Source organism: Cynoglossus semilaevis, chromosome 9, assembly GCF_000523025.1.
Source record: "Cynoglossus semilaevis isolate Cse_v1.0 chromosome 9, Cse_v1.0, whole genome shotgun sequence".
Classification (NCBI taxonomy): domain Eukaryota; kingdom Metazoa; phylum Chordata; class Actinopteri; order Pleuronectiformes; family Cynoglossidae; genus Cynoglossus; species Cynoglossus semilaevis.
In genome coordinates this window covers 3369364-3391829 of record NC_024315.1, presented here as the reverse complement: position 1 = coordinate 3391829, position 22466 = coordinate 3369364, and the positions used below count along the sequence as shown (strand labels likewise).

The window sequence follows — 22466 nt, the reverse complement described above, 5'->3', positions numbered from 1 at the left end:
GGGGTTTTCTTACTGTTAATTATCAGCTGTTTCTATAGAAATGGAATAATTTGAAGATTCAAGATTCAAGATTATTTGTCAGTGAAATGTCAACTGCAATTAACTCCGAAATGTCCAAAAGTTAGAAGAATAGGATAAAATAAATATTAAAATTAGTTTAGACATAAAATAAAAAACAACAACAGTAAAAAGGAAACTGTGTTTTTATTACACCTTCCTGCTCGTTACTCCTTTGCTCACCTGCTGGTGTAACGATCTACATCTGCTCCAGATCTTTTTATGTAACAACTTTCTTCACTAGAGTTCACTCCCTGATTACACCTCAGATTATTTAACAGAAACTTTTTTTTTCCAGTCAAGCCTCTTCATCGATGATCATCATCATCATCCTCTTCTCTGAGACTAATAATAACGTGGCACACTTCTAGTTGAAGCTCCGCTCTCTCAGACATGGAAGTCATTATCCCTGGTGTGACGCTCGGATGTTTGGCTACACTTTTCTCCGCTTTCTTTCCGTGACTCACTCTCTGACTTCTGGGTCTGACTCCACAAAATCCAACAAAGACTTCTATGACCAAAAAATCATACGCTGTGAGGCCGTACGTGATTGGACGGCTCGTCAGCCACTCACCAGTTGTTTTTTGTGCCACTTTCACCAACAGGGAGAACATAAACACACACTGTTGTGGCTACAAATATACTCTGAACATCATCAGCTTCTTGTTGTCCTTCAGTTCAGGGTCATGAACCTGGAAACATCTACGACTGCACCATCCAGATACTGTTCACTCCAAGGTTACATCACAGCTGTTGAAGGACTAGAACTCCAGTTCAGTTCAATTAATTCAAATAAAATCCCAGCATTTGTTTTCAAAAGTTGAATATTTTCTCCAAGGACAAAGTAACCAGCTATAAAACTTTAAAAAAAAAAATACATGAATAACAATTTAACGTGACGTCCCCACAACCGTCAGGGCCCCAGTTATTTTTCATAATCTAGCTCTGAGCTAACGGAGCGTCTCTCACTTCGTAGCCTTGTGGGAATCGTTGATATTTTTTCAAATGACACAATGTTGTTATAAAGTTGTGGTTCCTGTGTGTTGTTGCTGCAGTAGACATAATAATTACAGTAGTAATTGCCAGTGCTGAAGGGTTTGGAACATGAGCTCAGACAGGACTCTGTTTATTATCCCCGAGGTCTGTAGACTTTTTCAACCACACGGTTTATTTCTGCTGTCAGTGTTCTGAGTTTGGAATATTTGGATTCAGGAACACGAAGCTGAAATCAGGTCAGACCAGAGTCCAGCATTTAACACCTAACAATCCCGACTCAGCAGTTCACCTGTTTTAACCTGTATTTACTGACCACTGGAACCAACGACTTTAACACCATTTGTTTGAGTTTCACGATGCCCTGGACTGACATGTTCAGGGAGTGGCTGGTTTGTTTCCCCAGAAAGGTGACCAGAATGAGAAGCTGGGTTTCAGCAGTGTTTTTTTCTTTTTTTTAATATAAACACATTTTTTGATTCATCTTTATTTTTACCATCTGCCTGTGGTCATTGGTGCAGTGAGCGCTAACAGAAATAAGATTGTCTATTACCACTGACTGCACCGACGGTTAAATATTACTAACCTGAATGAAAATGGATTTTTATTTTTATTTTTTATTAGTGTGAGAAATGAGGCAGTTAAATAACTTGTCACGTCGGGAAATTGAAAATGACAATAACAACAACATCCTGCAGTTTGAAAAAAAAAACCCAAAAACAACAAGGTTTTACAGAGAAAAGTGTTTGATGCTACGGTTACAGTGACTGGTTCAGAACAAAGGAGATTCAAATGCAGAAAAGTCGAGTGTCTTTTTGTAAAAGCAGCTCAGAGCTGATGCACTGATGAAGGAGGAGGTGCAGGAACAGTACTACAGTAGTACTACAGTAGTACTACAGTATCCATTTCCCTAACAACGCTCTCTGCCTCCACGTGTTCTATACGTTCCATGTTCTATGAGTCACTTCACGTTTTCCTCCCATTCCAGATTTGTAGCTCCCAGCTTCACTGTGCACTGATGCATATGTACCGTGTATAATCAAGAGCAGGCAGAGCAGGTTCAAGCTCCTCCATGGGATTGGCTGCAGAACCGACTTTCATGTCGTTCCTTCTGGAGTCTTTTGGACTGAGTAGAGAAACTGTTGGCAAACGTTCCAACGTTTGATGAGTTTGATGAAGGTGTTAGATGGTTTCATGCCGGCGCAGTTTTACCAACATATAGAGTTTGAACAGTTCATGCCAAATATTTTTTTTACTATTAATCGCTCTATATGTTAATGAGCTCCCATAGATAAACAACCGTATGTTTGGAGGTTTTTAAGTCATTTTAAGTCATGGATGGATGGATGGATGGATGGAAGTCATTTTTGGATGATGTATCCTCACACCTGCTCCTGCCGTGGAGGAAAAATCTCTGAAGTCCAGGTTGGTTTTGTCCGTACGTCACATTGTCTTTTTCATTTGCTGTTGGCAACAAATGTTGGCTGTTGGTCATTTCACGCTACATGTTGTAATGGAATTAAACATTTTTAATGGAAGCAACCAAGACGATTTCTGGGCAAACAAAAGCCATGACTACTGTCCTGGTGGGTGCAGACTGTGAATCATGGGTAAAAAAAACCCAGCCAAAATGACTTGTAGTGTACAATGCCTTCAGCTTAATCAGGACCTGCTGTGTAATAAAATCTGTTTTACTGCAGTTTTCGTCAGATCTGTTAATTTGACCAGAATCCTTCCTTAAACGTTAATAATCAAACTCTAAAAGCTCTCTGACCGATGTAAACCCTCTGCTTCCTATAAAAATCTTTACCAGTCTGTTGTTACATGTTCGACCATCACTAACTAAATTATCCTAACCTTGTTACTGTGCATTTTCCCATAAAGTAACACAAGGCTTTCCTTGAATTAAAAACAAAATGTCTACCCGTCATGCAACACATTGTGCAAATAAAAGTAGACTTTTATGAAACTGTATCTCCGTCACACTGTGGTTTTACATCATTGTCCAGATCCATGTGGAGTCTCTGTGAGCTGTGCTGAAAACCCAGCGCGGAGGAAGAAAAGACAGATGTGGTTTAGTGAGTACTACATGCTGTGTAGTACACCTAATAAATATGACTGCAGAGAGTGTATGGTAATAGGAGTCGGCCTCCTTCAAACACACACTGGAGGGAGATGCTGGTGAAAAGCTGAGAGCTAATTATTCTACTGCAGCTCTCGTGACAGTATTTAAAGGTCTGACATGAGGGCTGGAAAATACACACACACACACAGTCACTTAATTTGACTGGACGCAGCATCAACCCCCGAGAACACAATTCTACTCACAGCTCATGTGTGTTTTCATCCTTCAGCTCTAGATCTGCTTCAAATGCTAATTAAAAAAGCAATGAGATTTTTTTTTTTTTTTGCAGAGCAGATGATTGTATATATATATATTCATATTATTAATGGGCCAGAGCTTCGACAGTGTCTTGACGCTCATTCAACGTCACTGTCAACTCGACTGTAATGTTGCGCCGTCGCCTCCCACTCTGTGTGTTTGACAGGAAACGACAGATCCTGCAAATAAACACGGTCCCTTTTAATGGGATTGTTGTTTACGCTGTGTTTACTGTGTTTACAGCCTGCAGGAAGTCCTGTATACAATGTGTAGGCCATGATTCTGAGCGCTGGCGTTCCGCTCCACTGCGTCAACCTACGCTGTGACGTCAGCTGGCACAAAGTGGCCGCAGCGTTGCCAAATAAAAGTTAGAAGTTATTTTTGAAGTCAACTGGCTCAGTGAGTTCACACCAAAAATACACACCAAAAATACATACTACAGCAGAACTCGTATTTTTTAAAGACATGTTTGTGTGAAAATGTTTAAACAATTGACATTTGTATATGTAGAGAAAAATAATAGACCACGAAGTGACTCTGACCGCTCTTGTATTCTGTGGGTTTTGAACTTGGAAAATTATAGTCAGAAAACAAATACATTTTTTAAACTATTCTAACTATTCGTTTGCTGCTTCTTGCGTCCGTCTCTAGGGGTCGCTACAGAGGATCACCTGCCGCTGTTTCACTGTATGTCTCTGACAAATATTGCTGCTCTTCCTTTCCGCTCTATCAATGTTACGTCATTTCCGGATCGGAGGTTTCATCAACAGGTAAAACTGAACGCTGCTGTTTTGTACTATTCCGTAATTCTACAACATTTTAGTTACGACATACTTAACGACTGTTGATATTGGTTATTTTAAGTAATCAGGTATTATTACAACTACACCACTAAAGCCGCTGTTTTGTTTTCATTGTGTTTGTTGCTTGTATCCATTTCCGCTGCTCGTATCGATTTCCGGTCTTCACGGCGTGTCCGTGCGGGTTTTAAAAAAAACCTTAGTTTATTTCCAACCAAACTGACTGTTTTTACTTATGTTGTGTGAATTATCGCGTGAAGTGTGTGTTGTATTTTGTTTTGTGAGTGACGTATCGGTGTGTGTTTGCAAATTTACCTTTTTTGGGGCGATTTGGGATCTTGTTTGTCTTGAACTTGGAGATTGTTGTTCTGAATTATGTAGAGTTTTGTTTTCTGTGTTTTTTTCATTACTTTGTTTTCAAGATATTACTTGACATGTAATTGATTTTGTCAACTGTCCATTTTCTGAGCTTGGCTTTGCTGCCATTTTCTTTGGCGTGTGTGGCGACTCCACTAATTTGTTTTCTGCATCCCACCTTTTCAATTGCTGGAGGCTGCTGGTACTGCTTGTGTTGGTGGCATCTTCACCTGGTTTTGCTGTGCTCCTCTTAGGCCACATCCCTGATTATACCTCCGTTGTGTGAATCAGTCTTATTAGTGATTTGTTCCAAAAGTAAAAGCGTATTTAATAAAAGTGTCTCACGCCCTCTCATTGACCATAAACCTTCCATGTGTTTAAAAATGATTCCTAGGGTGAAGTTCCCAGCACGGCGTTGTCGAGCTTTTCTTGTTTCTGAGAAAACTGGTTACATTCGGCGTTGTCGAGCTTTTCTTGTTTCTCAGAAAACTGGTTACATTTATGTGTGTAATAATGTGTGTTTTGACCCCAATGTTGGCGTAGAATCTACGGTTACTGGAAAAAAAACAGTCCAAACCTCTTGTCTATTGCCCCAGTTTTCTTGGCCTGATGGCTGTGCTGTGTTAGTGATGTGATGCTGTTTTACTGTTGTATCAAAACTTTGAAGCTTTGAAGAATGTACCAAACATTGCTGTGGAATGGTCTCCAGTGACGGGACGTTCACTGACTTCCTGTTTTTCACCTGTGTTTATCAGAACATGTTTCAAGTCAAACAAACACATTTAGCATGAAATAAAGTGGTTTGTGGCCCGCGTTTGATGTACACACTGTACGTAACCGTTTTACCCACAATGCCGTGCGACCTTGAGTGCTGCCTTCTAGTTTGTTGTATGTTTTTCTAAACCAAAAAGAGTACTGGTACTTGGCTGAAAATGGTGTCGGGATAATCCCGATCCCAGTCATTTGACAGTTACTTTAAGTTAAATACTTTACTTTTTAACTTTGTTCCAGCAGAATTATGGAAAAGTTAATATTTTCAGGCCTCAAGTGATTTTAAAAAGTAATTAGAAAAAATCAGAAGTCACCAAGTGTTAATCCAGTTTAATCATTTACCAATGTTTTTATACCAAATTAAAGATTTTAGTTTTCACAGAGTTAGGAAGTTGTTCTAATTACAGACTCAGCAAATGCAACATTTCCTGTTCCTCTCTCTCTGTCTCTCTCTCCTTTGTGCTCACTGTTCTGTCAACATGTCCCCCTTATCCCCACTGACATCTTTCTCACTTTCTCCGTCCAATTTTCTCCCCATCCGTTCGTCTGTCACTTCCTGTCTTCCGTTCTTTGAGGTCCTTTCATGTCTCGCTCAGTTCTGCTGCCTGTTTGATTGGCCGGTTTGATTTTCCACCATCAGGCTTTGGTGGTCATTTCCAGCCACAGTTTTCGTCTTTTTCTTTAAAGTCTTTTTGATTTCTTTTTTTTTTCTCTCCCCACTTTTATAACTTTTGACTGTGTTTATGTCTATGCAGTTCGTCCAACTCACCAATGGCATAATTCCATCCTCACTACAATCTCTTTCGTGATGTAGAAAGTAGTCAACAATGGTCATTATTTTATAAATACAAACTTCCAAGGAAACTGTTGCTAACACAGTTTTAGCTTTGGGTCAGAAAGCATGAGCCAATGGAATAATTTATTTCCACTCATCTATTAGGACTGTGATTTCTTGGTCTCTCGCTCCAGTAACATAAACATCCTTGTTTCCTAAGGAACGTGTCCCATTTATAGAAACTGGAGTGATCTGAGCCACTGGAAGAGTGATGAGCAGTAAATGTTAGGTTGGGTTTAGAATTTTTAATTTTTACTTTAACATGCAACAACAGCCTGAGGTCAGCGATGTCCAGTTCTTATATACAGTCAATGATTTGGACGTAGAGCATTAATTGGGTTTTGTTAATCTAATTACCTGATAATCTTTGTGACATAAACGATGTTGGCAGAGTTACTTAGACTCTATGTGCAGTTGGTCCTCGACTTGCAACCTCGTCAGGCTTTGAGATAAATGAGTAATTGAAAACAGATTGTGTTGTTTTATAATTGAGCTCTGCTAAATCTTAAATGTCATTTTTACTGATACAACAACAAAACCACTCGCTCTCTGTGATGTACATGTGTTTTGTTCTCTCAGGGAGATTGTCGTTGCTTCCTTCCCCACGTTTTTTGTTCAGTTTTCTTCCTCGCCTCTCATTTAACCCCCCCTTGCGTCCCATCACATCCTGAGTCCATGGTAAACATAACCAACTCTGCTTCTTCTGATCTGCGTTATAGAAAATGTTTGACGTTAGCCTACATCCTTCAAACCGTTGTTCTCATGAGTCACCGTATGTGGGCACAGAAAACCTAGAGGCAGTGAGTTTTCACAATACGACCTGAAAACGGCTGCCGTGGATGGAAGACATTTGACACTCGCCATACATTCCAGCTCAGCCTTTCTCCCTTCTCCACCCCCGCTCTCTTCCCTCTTCGTAGAGCATCACTGCAGGCTGTTCCTGCGAGCTGTAACTTCTCAGAGCTTTGATTAAATATCACTTTCAGAGAGGAGTGAATGTGGGTCAGGTTGATCACCGCACTTTGTGAGAAAATAATGAGGGTTGTTCGTCTTTGTCTCTCATTATCTCAGACTTTCTCCTCCAGCGTTTGTCTGCTGTCTTTCATCCTCCTTTATGTCCTGTCTCCTCCTGCACAATCATTTGAAATTTTCACGTATAAGCAAGTTTAGGTTGGGCCTTTGATTTTTTTTTTTTTTTGCGTGCGACTGTTTTGCATGTCTCAGGGTAAAAACCCACACAAGTTGTCGACTTCAAAGCTCTCGAAACAGAAAATAGTATTTGTGCTTGTCAGTTTTTTCTCCGCTTGATTTCTTTGGCACTTTTCCCTTTTCTTTCTTCTGTGTGTTTTTTGTTTTTTACTCCTGCAGTGTCAGTCGGCGCCCCAGCGCTACTGACTGGAAAGCCACAAGAGGCTTATGTGGAAAAACAGAGTCATGTTGACATTGGGCCAGTTGTAAATACAGTCCAGAGTCTAAGATGGTACAATATTAATAATAATAAAATGAATATCCTCAAGTTTTTTAAGGAAGGTCACAGAATAAACTTGTCCTCAGACATCAGTGACGTTTTTACCTTTTCTGTGACATCCATTCAATTAATTTTTTGTACAAGGATAATATACTGTAGAACCCGTAGGTGGCAGTAATGCACCGTGTTAAATTTCAATCTAGCAAATAGCAATAATCGTGCCTCGGCTAAACCTCACAGGCTACGATACTGCTACTGCACAAAGCTAAGCTGCCAGTAAAGACCAACGATGGGCAGCGGGCGCTGAAACTGACTTTACACCAGACAGGAACCAAAACCAGCTCCAGTGCTTGGTCTGAATCAGACTTTTGGTTCCTTTGTTTTATATACGTCACTAAAACCAAACACAATCAGGACCTAATATGATTTAAGTGTTGGTCAAAATGTTTTATTTTTATTTTTCTATCCAATAGAACCTTGTTTTTCTTTTTAAGTCATAGTTCCATTTACACATAAGCAGTGTGTGATGTCACTCTGTATGGGTTTGTGTTTTTTGTGATATCTCTATGTGAAACGACTAAAAAAAAAATGTTTTTAAAAAGATTTGGCTACAAAATTTCTTTTTGAAAAACAAAAAATTTTTCAAATTTTTTTTAAAAAAAGATTTGGCTACAAAAAAAGGTTTTTCAAAAAACATTTTGTAGCCAAATCTTTTTTTAAATTTTTTTTAGAAAATTAACTTTTTTTTGAAAAAGGTTAACAATTATTCATAAACATTTAATCAAAGTGTCTATAATTTGATGGTTTGGTTCTGCAAACTGGCTTTTTAATTCTTTCAAAAAAAAATTTTGTAGCCAAATCTTAAAAAAAAATGTTTTTTTTGAAAATTAACCTTTTTTCAAAAAAAAAAAAAATTTTCGAAAAAAAATTTTTATTGAAAAAAATCTTTGAAAAAAAGTTTTTTTTCAAAGATTTTGAAAAAAATTTTTTTTTTAGTTTTTCGAAAAAATAAATTTTCAATTTTTGTGAAAAGTGGTTACAGAGGAGGAGGAGAGTGAGCAGAGGTCCAGCAGGAAATAAGTGACACAAACACTGGTGAAGTCAAAGAACTGAACCAATAATTACAGTACAAAGTATATGCAACAGGCTGTGACAGGCTGAGCTGATTGGCTAAGACTTTTACTGCACATTTAAAAACTCCACAAATGTAGCAGTGGAGTTGGCAGAGAAAACTTTAAATGTGCTATAGATTTTTTTTTTTCAGACTTAATTTTCTGCTTCTCCTGTTTGTGTCTTTTTCACTTATTTCCTGCTGGACCTCTGCTCACTCTCCTCCTCCTCCTCCTCCTCCTCTGTAACCACTTCTCCCAAGATAAATCTCAACCACAATGAAAACACACAGCCTTCAGCTGTTTAACCCATCACGGTGGAGAAGGAGAGAGAGAGGGATTAGGGAGGAGGGAGGCGCCCAGGGGAGCAGTGGAGAGATGGATGTGGGGGTTACAGAAGAGGAGGAAAACATAACACATATGTTTCAATGATGGGGGGAAAATATATGGAATAAATATAAATAAATAAAAACCAAACCTCAGGTAAAAACAGATCCAGGCTGAAGATTTCATTTAAAATTAAATAACAGAGAAATTCAGGGTTTAATGTGGTTTAAGAACGAGACAATAATTTTAAAAAATAATAATAAATATTAACACTGATATCATATACATTTATCATGTAAAGAGTTAAACTCCATTTTTTTAAATGACATTTTAACTTAAACCTAATCTTGAGAGACCAGGATTAATGAAGTTTAATCCTGATTAATCTGGATTAGTTGTGATCAACTCTGGATATGACGTCCTTTGTCGGTGGTGCCTCGTCTCTGTTTGAACATTTAAAGACTGTCTCTGAGTCTTTACCCCCGACTCCGACCCCGGACACTTCTCACTGTCAACTCAAAACCCATCAGCCCTGTGGTGAGAAACCTCCACAGGCTCTTCAAACATTCAACACTTCATCATTTGGAGCCACGCGGAGTAGCTTTTCACCCTTGTTCCGTCAGTCCCAGGATAATTGCCCTAATTAGACGGATCCTAAATCACAGTCAAACCAGAACAGACGCTGGGATTTCTGCTTGATTACATTATTGCAGCACAATTTTTACTCCAAAACATCCCAAAATGACTGCAACATGTGTCTCCAATCAGAACCAGTGACTCTGATGACATCACCGCGGCCTTATACTTTCTAAAGCTCCAGAAACGGGTCGTTTCTCTGTCACTCAGTCTGGGCTTAAAACTAAGACAAATACAGATTTATTTTTATTTTCACCAGAACAGGAAGAAAATAGACCATCAGTGGACCATGCTGATAACAATAACGTGTGAATCCTAGTGGAGACACAGTGAGACTGGAGATTTTTAATTTAATTTTTAAGTTCAAGAGAAGGTCAATATTTTTGTCAGGAATATCGAAATTTTTGTCTAAGGCTAGTTAGTTCAAGAGAAGGTCAATATTTTTGTCGGGAATATCGAAATTTTTGTCTAACGCTAGTTTTTGATGTTTATTTGGGAATCCAGTTGTGGGCTAGATTGGACTGTTGGTCGGGCCATATTCAGCCCGTGGGCCGCTGGTTGATAATCAATGGTTTATGTGCTGTTTCGGACCAATTCAGACCTTTTTTTAAATATTTTTTAATTGTACTTTAAAAATGATAAAATGTTATGTAACATATAATACATGTTCCTTTATATAATAATATTTTTTTTTTTATTTATACATCATTGAATCACTGATATATAATCACATGACAGTCAAATTTTACTTATTTTTACTTAAAAATAAAACCGTGGTTGACCTGGTCCAAAATGCAATGACTTCAGGTTCCAGAAGGTTCCAGTAGAAGTCCATCTGTACATCAGAGAGTACTGCAGCTCTGAGCGACCTCTGGAGTTTAGTCAATTACGTTCGGCCTGGTTAATGTTCTTTCCATAATTAACTCCTAGTGGTGGTAGCTGGAAGTGTATTTACTTTTTAATTACACTTTAAAACCTCCTGTGTTGTGTTCTCGCTGTTTAATAAATCATTGAAGACGTTCCTCTTATAACGAATTAATTAACTTTGTGAATCATAACACAATTATGTCCTGCGTTAATGTGAGGACACATTAGCTGGATATTAATTAGAAAGGGAATTGTTTTGACCTCCGTGTTCTTGGTAAAAGAAAAATAGGAGGGGGACGGGAAGTGGTCACTGGTCATACTATGGGACACTACACACTCTGGTACAGTAGGTGGCGGTATGTGCCTAAAACGTTAACTAGGCTACAGTAGGTGGCGGTATCCGCCTAAAACGTTAACTAGGTCAGTTTGACTTTGACTCAGAGCAGATCAATGGTGATGTTCCGGTGTTTCTGGAAAGAAATGTGACCTTTTTTTCTCTTCTGTTATTGAAGTGTAAAATCGTATTGTTTACGAACAATTATGAATTATATATGTTTGGTGAGTTGAGTGTTTTAGGCACACCTGTGCCTAATGTAGCTGTGGAGGTCAAAGGTCGCCTCAGTCTGTGTGAGTTTTACTAAATTCATTTCTCTATTTAAACCCTAATTTATATTTGTTTTTATCGTCCGTGCAGCTGCTAACAGTTTGATACGACTCCTCGGTCGTAGAATTTAAATTAAATTCCAGTGAATTATGGTCTACGTGGTCCAGAATTTTCCCTGTGAGCGAAGGATATTTGGCATCAGCCACTTCACTAATTTATTCTGGGCATTTTCACACTGGACTTTGGAATGTTCCGTGTTGTCTGAGCATTTATTTTTTCAGTCAGTTCAATGTTTTTTTTGGTGACTTTGTTTTGTATCAGCTTATCACAAAAAAAAGAGCTCTGTTGGTATTGTATGTCACATGGGCAGCAGTAGGAATCGAACCTGTAAATCCTCTTATCCCCTTATTTGTCCTTCAGCTCACAAGTGAAGTTAGCAGTTAGTCGGTGCTACAAAGAGCTACCAGATTTAAAAAAAAAAACCCATCAGATTGTTAAGTTTTTGTCAGTTCTTTCCTGCAGTTTTATGTAATAAACAGGAAAAGCAGCCTGATTTAGTGAAGTGAGAAATGGAAATGGACAGAAAAGATTAATGTTGATTTATTACACACAGCAGTAAATAATGAAACCACAGCCTCAGTGAAATATAAAACATGTAGCTGTGAAGATATACGACGGGAGCACGGCTGTAAATTCAGCCTCGAACCAGTCGGGCTCCAGGAACCGTCGGAGGAAACCATCTGTGGTGAAGGTTTTTTTCCTTCTTCAGTCACGAACCTTGACATTTTCTCTGACCTCCGTGTACGACACCAGTCGGCAGCGGTGCTAGTCGCTCCTAGACTCTTTAGGCCTTAGGGCGGATTTATTTCTACCTGGCAACACATGAGGCTGAAATATGATTGAATAAAAAAAAAAACATTATATCGCCCCCTGCAGAGGAGACTGAGTAACTTCATACTCCTACTAGATACTACAAATTTGTTCCTTATACTAAAGATGAATAATTATGATGAGTAAAATTAGAAAATGATGACCTGCCTAAAACAGCCAAAAAATAAATTCTGGAAAAATGTCCTTCATAAAGAGAACTGTGATGGTGGCAGATTTGGTTTCTGTCCATTAAGATTTGGGTTAGAAATAGATTCATGCATAAATATATTCCATCTGCTTCATTTGATTTAACTCTTGTCACATACCTAATGAAGTAACAAAAACTGGCTGATGTCCATAGTTGAATCAATACTCTGAGCCAGGGTTTGAGCCACTGCCCGTCCTTCCTCATCCTCTCTGGGTTTTCTCCTCCGAGTGACTTTGGATTTTTGTGGATTTGTTTTTACTTCTCTGATAAATGTACGGTTTAGTTATCAACGTGATCTATGTTGTTTACAGATGTGCTGCCAACTCGTCCAAGCCAGTGACTGATTGGCTGATTGAAGGCAGAATAAAAGCCGCCACCGACAATCCCTTTAATCCAATCAGCGGCTGCGTACATCATCTGCTGTGCCAAGAAAACAAACCCAGGCGCTCACATTACCTTTCCTCCTGTGAAGGGACATAAATCTGATGGATAAAGACGGGATGGTTGCCCAAAAATGTAAAATTGACGTATTTTTTTAGAGGTTAATCTGACATTAAAACATTTTTGGCCTCAGTCGACTTGATGCAAAAAGAAACTCTCTCTCAAGCAGAAAATTTGGCAGAAAGACTGACACAGAAATATAAGAATTTGATGATAGGATTTAGTGTTTTCTCTGCTGCATAGATAGAGGAAAATATGGTGAAAAATCAGAGGTCAACAGACGTAAGAAATGACACAAATTTTACACCAGAATCTGCCTGAACGTCAGGTGAAATCAGAGGTTAGATTCCTTGGCTGCAGGTGCGCGTTTCTCCACAAGAGGGAGATGTCGTTCAGGTATTGTAGGTAAACTAATAGTAACTTGCTGTTTAGCGCGGTATGGGTGAAATGTTCCAAGAGCAAGGGTTTACATAAATAAAATTAAAATTAAAAAATCTGATTTTATAGCGATGATAGAAATAAAATGGACTTAAATCCACAGATTTAAACCAGTTAAAGACTGAGTAAATGACTTTTTTAGCAAAGTGGGCTTTGGTTTTCCTTCCTGATGTGGGCTGTATAAATACAGTGTAATTATAGTCTGATGACTGTCACCAAACATCGGGATCAAGGTTTATAATAAATAAATAAACAGGAAATCCATCTGAGCTGTTGTTTATCAGACAAATACACAGGAAATGAGTTCCTTGAGATTTTGTGGTTGTGGGTTGAATGGCCTTGGACTTGGGTATCATCATTTTCTGACCTTGTGGTAGGTAGACTGACGGAGGGGCACTGCAGTTAGTGTCTTGATAATTCATAGAAGAGAAGGTGGATGATCACATGACGGGGGGGGGGTGGACTCAGTTGCTGCCGATGACTTTGTTGATCCAGTCGCTGAGTCTGGTGATGCGAGAGTAGACGCCATATAAGCCTGGACGCCCACAGCCGCTGCCCCAGCTGACCACCCCGGCCAGAAACCAGCGACCTGACGGCTCCTGGCAAACCAGGGGCCCACCAGAGTCTCCCTGCCACAGGTGTGAGGAGCAGAGATGTAACAAAACTCACCGTACCATATGATTAGTGATTTTTTTTTTGTTCACGGTATTCTGACCAAATCATTAATTTGATCAAATGAAGGTGGAACAAAAAGTTCTACAGTACGTGTCCAGAACTTTACCTGGCAGGCATCTTTCTTTCCACTTTGGTAACCAGCGCAGAGCATTCTGGGAGTTAGCATTTGGCCGTACGACTTGGCACAATCATCCTCACTGACCAGGAGAACGTCCACTTTCTGGAGGACGTTACTGGCCTTTCCTGGAGGAGGCCGAGTGTTTCGACAATGTCAGCATATTGGAGATCGGACATCGACAAAAAGTTCATATCAGACATCCCTATTTTTTACTTTTTATCCACTTACCCCCTTCACGCAGTGCCCCCCAACCTGTGACCCAACAGAGCATGCCTGGCTCCACCTGGTGGCTTGATTGGGGGAGGCAGATGGGTGTAGCCCGTTTGGTCTGCAGCGCGGTGGCCGGGCGGGTCAGCTTCAGCAGGGCCAGGTCATAGTCGTAGGTTTCATTGTTGTAGTACTGGTGGATGTGGATCTGCTGGACCAGGGCCATCTCCTCCGTGGGAGCACTGGGCTTCAGGAGGAGTTTTCCCAAGTAGACCGTCCACATCGATGGAGAGAAGAGGCTGAAGGAAATTATTTTATAGTTTTTTAATGTTAGTTAAAAATTATATTTCCTAAATATTCCGCTTCTCGGCCGAAGCTGCTGCTGAGCTGTAAATCACTTCACTCTGTTCTGACAGATTGTCGTGCTGCACTGAATGTTGTTGTTGTAAATCTGGCTGTGGTTCAAGCTGTGGATTATGACAGAACTGAGTCGGTTTAATTAGAGAGAACATGTTGGTGAGATAAACACAGAACAACAGAAGGATTTAACAAAAAACAAAAAAACAAGAGCGTAAAAAGAAAAACAATGAAACAATTATTCAATTAAAACCTGTTTGAATAGGAAGTAAAAAAATAATCGGATTAAGAGACTTTGCACCGAACATTAGTTTTCTCATCACGGACTGAACTTCTGTAAACTGTAAACAGTCAAATCCATATAGAACAGGACCGGTACCGATGGCTAACAAACTCATTAGACTTTTAAAATTAAATTAAATTAATAAAATTAATCTGTAATTGTTTGACCGGTTTTAACTTGAATTGCTTCTGTGGCACTTTGTGATTTCCTTAAATATAAAGGGCATTACAAATTAAATGTATTATAATTTTTTGTTATTTTTTTTACATGGTTTCAAAAATGGTTCTTATTTGTGCTGAACGCAGCACTTTAGTTCGTGTTTTGTTTTCTCCAAAATCCCCCTTTAAAAACCACTTCCTCCTCCTCTCACTCTCTCTTCCTGTACGTACCGGTCCTCGTAGAAACAGTGGGCAGCTGACACCACCCACTGGCTAGAGATCAGCGCTCCACCACAGACGTGGCCGCCCCGAACCTGCAGGCTGACCTGCCACGGCCACTCGCCCTCCGAGGCATTGGTGCCGCCAACGATACGAGCGAACACATGCCTCAGACCGCAGTCTGAACACACACACACACACACACACACATGCACATGGTTTCACATCCACATATACAGTGTTCACAAAGTTCAAGGGGGCCAAATACTTTCGCAAGGCACTGTATGTTAAGGTGTGTGTGTGTGTGTGTGTGTGTGTGTGTGTCCTGACCACAGTCGTCTTCATCGGAGGCGTCTGGACAGTCGATGACGGTGTCACACTCTGGGTTTGACTTCTTCAGACAAGTGCCGTCTGCACACACATATGTCATGTCAGAACACTGCACACCTGCGCACACACACACACACACACACATAAATACATGCAGATTACGTGCAGAATTCAGAGTAGACTGTAGCACGGTCGGTTACTGAGGCGGTCGGTTACTGGGGCGGTCAGTTACTGAGGTGGTCGATTACTGGGGCGGCTGGGGGCGGTCGGTTGCTGGGGCGGTCGGTTACTGGGGCGGTCAGTTACTGGGGCGGTCGGTTACTGAGGCGGGCAGTTACCCTCGGTGCAGTTCATCTCGTCGGTGGCGTCAGGGCAGTCTGGCTGTTGGTCACACACACTGCTGTAGTCCACACACTGAGTGTCGCCTGGACACTGGTACTGGGCTACACACACTGACACACACACACACACACACACAGGTAAACAGTGTTATATAACATGGTAAAGGTTTGGTTGGGGGTGGGGGGGGTGTATATTAGCATAACTATGTAATATCGATCAGAATCATTTAGTTTTTTTCTAGGGATGTCCGATAATATCGGCCGACCGCTATGATCAGATATTAGCATATTATGTAATATCGTTATCAGCTTTTTCTTCTGATAATGAAAACCCGAAAACGCAATACCTGGGTTTGGACAAATTATTCATGTTCTAAAAATAGTTTTGGGGATAAATGGCTGTATATACAAGCGAAAGTCACTAGATGGCAGCATCGCAGCTCATTTAATTAATCTCGTACTTTGTTTGTTTGTACCGATAAATAAATATATATCAGCAGGTCTATATCGGTGTCGGTTGATATTAGAATCGGATGTGTTTGGACAATATCGGCAAAAACTATATTTCTGTATATTTTGGCATTTCTGTATATTTTGATAAAGCAATTCCTGGGTTTTGCCAAATATGATGGAATTGCTTGTGGCATCCAGAGATATTTAACTCAGTTTTGGGGGAAAACGGTTGCATATATCAGTATCAGTATCGGTTGATATCGGAATTGGTAACGTATGATATCGAAATCAGAAATGAAGTATTTGGATTTACAATATCGGCATATCAGATATGGGCAAAACGTTAATATCGGACTTGAACTTTCTTTGGTAGAGGCTTGTGGTTCGATTCATTTATTTATGTTTTTCAGTCTGATTTTATGGTCCAATCCTCCAAGTCAAACACAGTTGGCTCCACTGAATGGCTGATGAGGTAATGAACCGTTGTTCGTCTTCCTGTGTGGAATCTCAGGAGACGATCAGTGGCTAAAGGACGTGTTTAACAGCGCTTGAATAATTACCACAGTTTGTCTCGTCAAGTCCATCGGGACAGTCGTTGATGCCATCGCAGGAAGGTACGCACTGACCATTGACTGTGCACAGAGACTGACCTGGGCAGGCTGTAAGACGAAGACAAAGACGAAGACAAACACACGCTGCTTATGAATCAAGGGAAGAGAGAATTTTTTTTTTCCCTTGTTGTGGTCTCTGTCTCTGCCTCCAACGTACGGTCTGACAGGTTGAACAGGCTGTAGTGGAGCTGAAGGCCCGGCCCCGTGAGCGACACCTCCGAGGTCATGACCACGGTGGCTGACGTAGACGTCAGGAAGAGTCGTTGGCTGTAGGGCTGCAGACTCCTGGAGCCGCACAGTCTGAGGGACGGAGACAGTGAAATCAAGAATTAAAAACAGAGAAAAATAACAGAATAACAAATCATAAAATTAAAATATGTTTATTTGTTAATGCTACAAATATATATATATATGTTTTTTTATGTTTTTAAGAATAATGCTCCCCCTGCTGTTGTTACTGGGGCGGTCAGTTACTGAGGCGGGCAGTTACCCTCGGTGCAGTTCATCTCGTCGGTGGCGTCAGGGCAGTCTGGCTGTTGGTCACACACACTGCTGTAGTCCACACACTGAGTGTCGCCTGGACACTGGTACTGGGCTACACACACTGACACACACACACACACACACAGGTAAACAGTGTTATATAACATGGTAAAGGTTTGCTTGGGGGTGGGGGGGGGGTGTATATTAGCATAACTATGTAATATCGATCAGAATCATTTAGTTTTTTTCTAGGGATGTCCGATAATATCGGCCGACCGCTATGATCAGATATTAGCATATTATGTAATATCGTTATCAGCTTTTTCTTCTGATAATGAAAACCCGAAAACGCAATACCTGGGTTTGGACAAATTATTCGTGTCCTAAAAATAGTTTTGGGGATAAATGGCTGTATATACAAGCGAAAGTCACTAGATGGCAGCATCGCAGCTCATTTAATTAATCTTGTACTTTGTTTGTTTGTACCGATAAATAAATATATATCAGCAGGTCTATATCGGTGTCGGTTGATATTAGAATCGGATGTGTTTGGACAATATCGGCAAAAACTATATTTCTGTATATTTTGGCATTTCTGTATATTTTGATAAAGCAATTCCTGGGTTTTGCCAAATATGATGGAATTGCTTGTGGCATCCAGAGATATTTAACTCAGTTTTGGGGGAAAACGGTTGCATATATCAGTATCAGTATGGGTTGATATCGGAATTGGTAACGTATGATATCGAAATCAGAAATGAAGTATTTGGATTTACAATATCGGCATATCAGATATGGGCAAAACGTTAATATCGGACTTGAACTTTCTTTGGTAGAGGCTTGTGGTTCGATTCATTTATTTATGTTTTTCAGTCTGATTTTATGGTCCAATCCTCCAAGTCAAACACAGTTGGCTCCACTGAATGGCTGATGAGGTAATGAACCGTTGTTCGTCTTCCTGTGTGGAATCTCAGGAGACGATCAGTGGCTAAAGGACGTGTTTAACAGCGCTTGAATAATTACCACAGTTTGTCTCGTCAAGTCCATCGGGACAGTCGTTGATGCCATCGCAGGAAGGTACGCACTGACCATTGACTGTGCACAGAGACTGACCTGGGCAGGCTGTAAGACGAAGACAAAGACGAAGACAAACACACGCTGCTTATGAATCAAGGGAAGAGAGAATTTTTTTTTTCCCTTGTTGTGGTCTCTGTCTCTGCCTCCAACGTACGGTCTGACAGGTTGAACAGGCTGTAGTGGAGCTGAAGGCCCGGCCCCGTGAGCGACACCTCCGAGGTCATGACCACGGTGGCTGACGTAGACGTCAGGAAGAGTCGTTGGCTGTAGGGCTGCAGACTCCTGGAGCCGCACAGTCTGAGGGACGGAGACAGTGAAATCACGAATTAAAAACAGAGAAAAATAACAGAATAACAAATCATAAAATTAAAATATGTTTATTTGTTAATGCTACAAATATATATATATATGTTTTTTTATGTTTTTAAGAATAATGCTCCCCCTGCTGTTCAGACTGCATCATCAAAGTGTTACCGTTTATTTCATGAACTTTTTCCGCTAATTCAAATACATTCACTTTTTTTTTTACAGTTTTGTTTTTCAGTTTTTTTTGCAAACATTTCTAATCATTAACTTAGTAAACCGTGTTCATATAAAATTACATCAGCACCGACCTGCTGACATCAGCACCGACCTGCTGACATCAGCACCGACCTGCTGACATCATCAGGTTTAGATTTTATTTCTATTTCCCCCCCTGATCTCCATTTACTGCATTACTGTTAAACACGATGTATCAATTTGATAAACCTAAAAAATAAATACTCAATAAGAACATAGAAGTCCATCTATTTATAAAACACCGTTTCTCTAAAAACTTCCTACATCAGTATTTCTGTACTGCTCTGAACTTTTATAAATACTTAGGTGTTGTTTGGTTTCTCATGTGTGGGCGTACTTCCACCCTTTACTTTTTTTTTACACTTTTTTTTATGTTTCCTGGTAAATGACAGACTGTTTATCTTTAAAATGTTGCCATAACATTCTACCTAATTTCCTTTTGATCATTTTTTTTATTTTTTTTTAATTTCTTTCTGCCCATCACTTGAGCCGGGACAGAACCGAGGACTGGTCCAAGTCTCTCAGACCTCACCTCCTGTCCTGGACCGTCCACTCTCCCTGGGTACAGGCCTGGTTGTTGCTGGCCTCACTCAGCTGGTAACCTTCAAACTGCAGCGTCAGGCCCGAACCCTCACCTGGTATCTGATCACACACACACACCAGAAACACAGAATACCAGATGCAGTAAAACACACGAGGACTCTGGGTGTACTGTACGGGTCAGGCGTCCTACGGTAAAACTCCAGGTGCAGTTAGTGTCCGGGGGGTAGTAACTGGGGTAAAAGGGCGTCTTCAGTGTCCCCTGGATCCCTGCCACTGCCTTCAGCCATATGGTGGCGCTACAGTCTGAGAGAAATATCGGAAAAATAACAGAGTTTCAACCTGAGGTGTTTGATGTCGGTGTTGGAGGATTTTTTTTTTGTCTCTGTGTGGTTTGGTTACTCTTTCGCTCCCAGGCCTGAGCCGACAACAGGAATGTGTTCTGGGGGTAGTAAAGACCCCTCCTCCAAACTACTGCCATCCACTGGCCGGAGGACAGGACGCTGACCTGACGCTCGTGTCTGCTGCAGCCGGTCACACTGTAGAGACACACAGGGACAGATGAAAAAAACCACTGACAGCTGTGGAGTAACAGCCAAAACCAGGTCTGAGTCTGGGGGGGGGATGAGGCGGGGGGTCTCACGATGTGATGAGCTGAGACTCTGACGGAGAGAGAGAGTCGTACACCGCCAGCCTGTCCTGGCACTGGGGCAGCAGCCACTCCATGTGGAGCTCCAGCTGTGAACCGGCAGCCGTCTGCAGGTGCCACAGGCAGGAAGAGTGCTGCGGATCGGGGCCAAGTAAAGCCACGGGGCCCCCGGGCGCCACCTCCTGGTAGCGGTAACAGTCTGTGAAATAGTTTGATTTTTAAGACAGTTTTGTGTGAAAATTGACGTTGTTATTGGTGTTATTTAGTCGTAGCTGTTGTCATATCGTAATGCAGTTGTTCCCAAAGGTAGGGAGGCGGGCCCTGTTGGGGAACATGGAGCTATTGAAAGACGGTCCTGTATGAATTGAACTAATTTGTTATTTAAATTCCATTTATTCATTTTATGGATTTTAATGGGAATTACTGTGAACATGTTAATGTCTGTGACATAAACGCATTGAATTCATCACACAAAACATAAGACTCAAAAAAAGCAGCGTCGGGTTACTTTCAGCTCCTCTGTCTCACATTTAAACTAAAATATTTTCTCTCACCGCTGACCGACAGCGAGGGCAGGTAGAAGAGGTATCCATTAGAGCTGACCATCTGCTCTTCTCCTGACCCTCTCGACCCCTTCAGGCCCTTCTCCAGGCTGGAGGTGATCTTAATTAGTGTGACCCTCCCAACATGGCTGCTTGGCACGGACATCACTATCCAGAAGTGCGCCACCAAGCTGCCACTGCTGTGTCAACCAAAATATGCGTACGTTACTGGAATCACGAGACACAAACGGCAACATTTTGGGGTAAAAAAAAAAACTTTGACTCACGTACCCAAAGGCGAAGACGGTGGTGTAGTTAAAGTATCGTGACAGACCTGAGTCCTTCATTATCTTCTCCACCTGTTAATGATTATGAGTGACATTTAGGCTAAACTGTGAAAATGAGACCTGGTTTCTCTGGACTCACCACCGTCTTTATGCCTTCGGCCTCCGTCTTGAACAACGTGCTGTCGGGCGAAGACAGGTCGGCAGAGAAGTTTCTGTTGAGGATGGACATGTAGGCCGCATACTGCTGCTCAACACGGGGCTCCTGAACCCAGATCCTGTACTCTGCAATCACAGCAGCTTCAGTTTCAATTTGTCCAGAAGCTGTCGTTAGGACCGCTGCAAAGATTATCTTGAATATTTCTATTCATAACGTCAACATTCAGGACGGATATTGTCGTTAGGACCGCTGCAAAGATTATCATGAATATTTCTATTCATAACGTCACCATTCAGGACGGATATTTTTTTATGAATTGTTCATTTTGGGGGATGAAAAAAACCTCAGAGCTTGACAAAGATTTGACGGTAAAACAGTTTAGTTATTAAACTCGGACACTTGTTAAAATGGTAACATCTGTCTTGGAACTTTTTTGAACCCAGTCAAGTTTTCAATAGTTATTTGTTAAAATCTTTGTTTTTATTCAACTTAAAATAAAAAGAGAATACAAAACAAGTACCACTAACAGTACTGCTCACCAACAAAGTACCAGATCAGTACGGCTCCAGCCACGATGAAGATAATGATGAAGATAGTGATGACGACCAGGAGACACTTGAACGGTCGAGTGTTCCTAAAGGGCAGAGCCACCGCTGGTGCTCCGGCTTCTGCCTGAAAACCGGGAAATATTGATATTGTGTGCATTGTATATTTAAAAAATCAACATCGTCTTAAAAAAGTCAGAGAATGAATAAACAATTAAAAATAAGTACCATTAAATGTATGAATTTAGATTCAGTAAACTTGCAGTGAACACTTTGCTTCAAGACTGAACAAATGACCGGAGGTTAAAACTAAAATAGTTTCTCACTGCGGTGTGTGTGATAACTGATAACAGGGAGAAGTGAGGTTTGGGTTTTAAGGTGCAGGAAACCAGACATTTCACAGCTGCATCTCTCGAACTCAACAACAAGTTGTTGTTGTTTTTTTTTTATTTAAATTCTGTATCAGTTATCAAGTATTTCACGAACACTTGCTGACGGTCCCTACCTGGTTTTTCTCTGAAGCGTAAGCCACTCCATCACTCCACATCCTTTGTTCTCTGTGAAACCATCCCAGTCTCGGTGGACCGCAGTCTTCTCTGAAGCTCTCGTTAAGACTCAGCGAGGGTTAAAGCACACGCTCTGCTCCCACAGACAGAAACTAGCGCCATCTTTTTTTTTTTTTTTTTTTAAAAACACCGTTCAGTTTACG

The 22466-nt window shown here is 40.8% G+C and overlaps 1 protein-coding gene and 1 non-coding gene across 2 annotated transcripts; both read right to left on the bottom strand.

Moving 5' to 3' along the window:
* Positions 1 to 7788: 7788 nt before the first annotated feature.
* LOC112487550 (U4 spliceosomal RNA) lies at positions 7789 to 7931 on the bottom strand. Its single transcript, XR_003050734.1, has one exon. It is a non-coding gene; the product is annotated as a U4 spliceosomal RNA (small nuclear RNA).
* Positions 7932 to 11642: 3711 nt separating this feature from the next.
* On the bottom strand, positions 11643 to 22433 carry tmprss6 (transmembrane serine protease 6). Its single transcript, XM_017034936.2, has 16 exons — positions 21752 to 22433; positions 21195 to 21337; positions 21060 to 21127; positions 20781 to 20968; positions 20221 to 20425; positions 19980 to 20116; positions 19771 to 19883; positions 19570 to 19679; positions 18631 to 18773; positions 18423 to 18521; positions 17407 to 17520; positions 15512 to 15628; positions 15194 to 15362; positions 14186 to 14463; positions 13946 to 14082; positions 11643 to 13793 (listed from the first exon to the last, which is right to left on the bottom strand). Exons 1-16 carry the CDS (start codon positions 21915 to 21917, stop codon positions 13629 to 13631), a joined length of 2352 nt encoding a protein of 783 aa, XP_016890425.1. The 5' UTR covers positions 21918 to 22433; the 3' UTR covers positions 11643 to 13628.
* Positions 22434 to 22466: the final 33 nt, after the last annotated feature.

Coding starts and splice junctions, on each gene's coding strand:
- tmprss6 (XM_017034936.2), bottom strand. CDS start 21,917: ATGCACACAATATCAATATTTCCCGGTTTTCAGGCAGAAGCCGGAGCA. Junction 20,969..21,059: donor ACCACCGTCTTCGCCTTTGG/GTACGTGAGTCA, acceptor TGGTTGACACAG/CAGTGGCAGCTTGGTGGCGC. Junction 14,083..14,185: donor GGGGGCACTGCGTGAAGGGG/GTAAGTGGATAA, acceptor GGCCTCCTCCAG/GAAAGGCCAGTAACGTCCTC.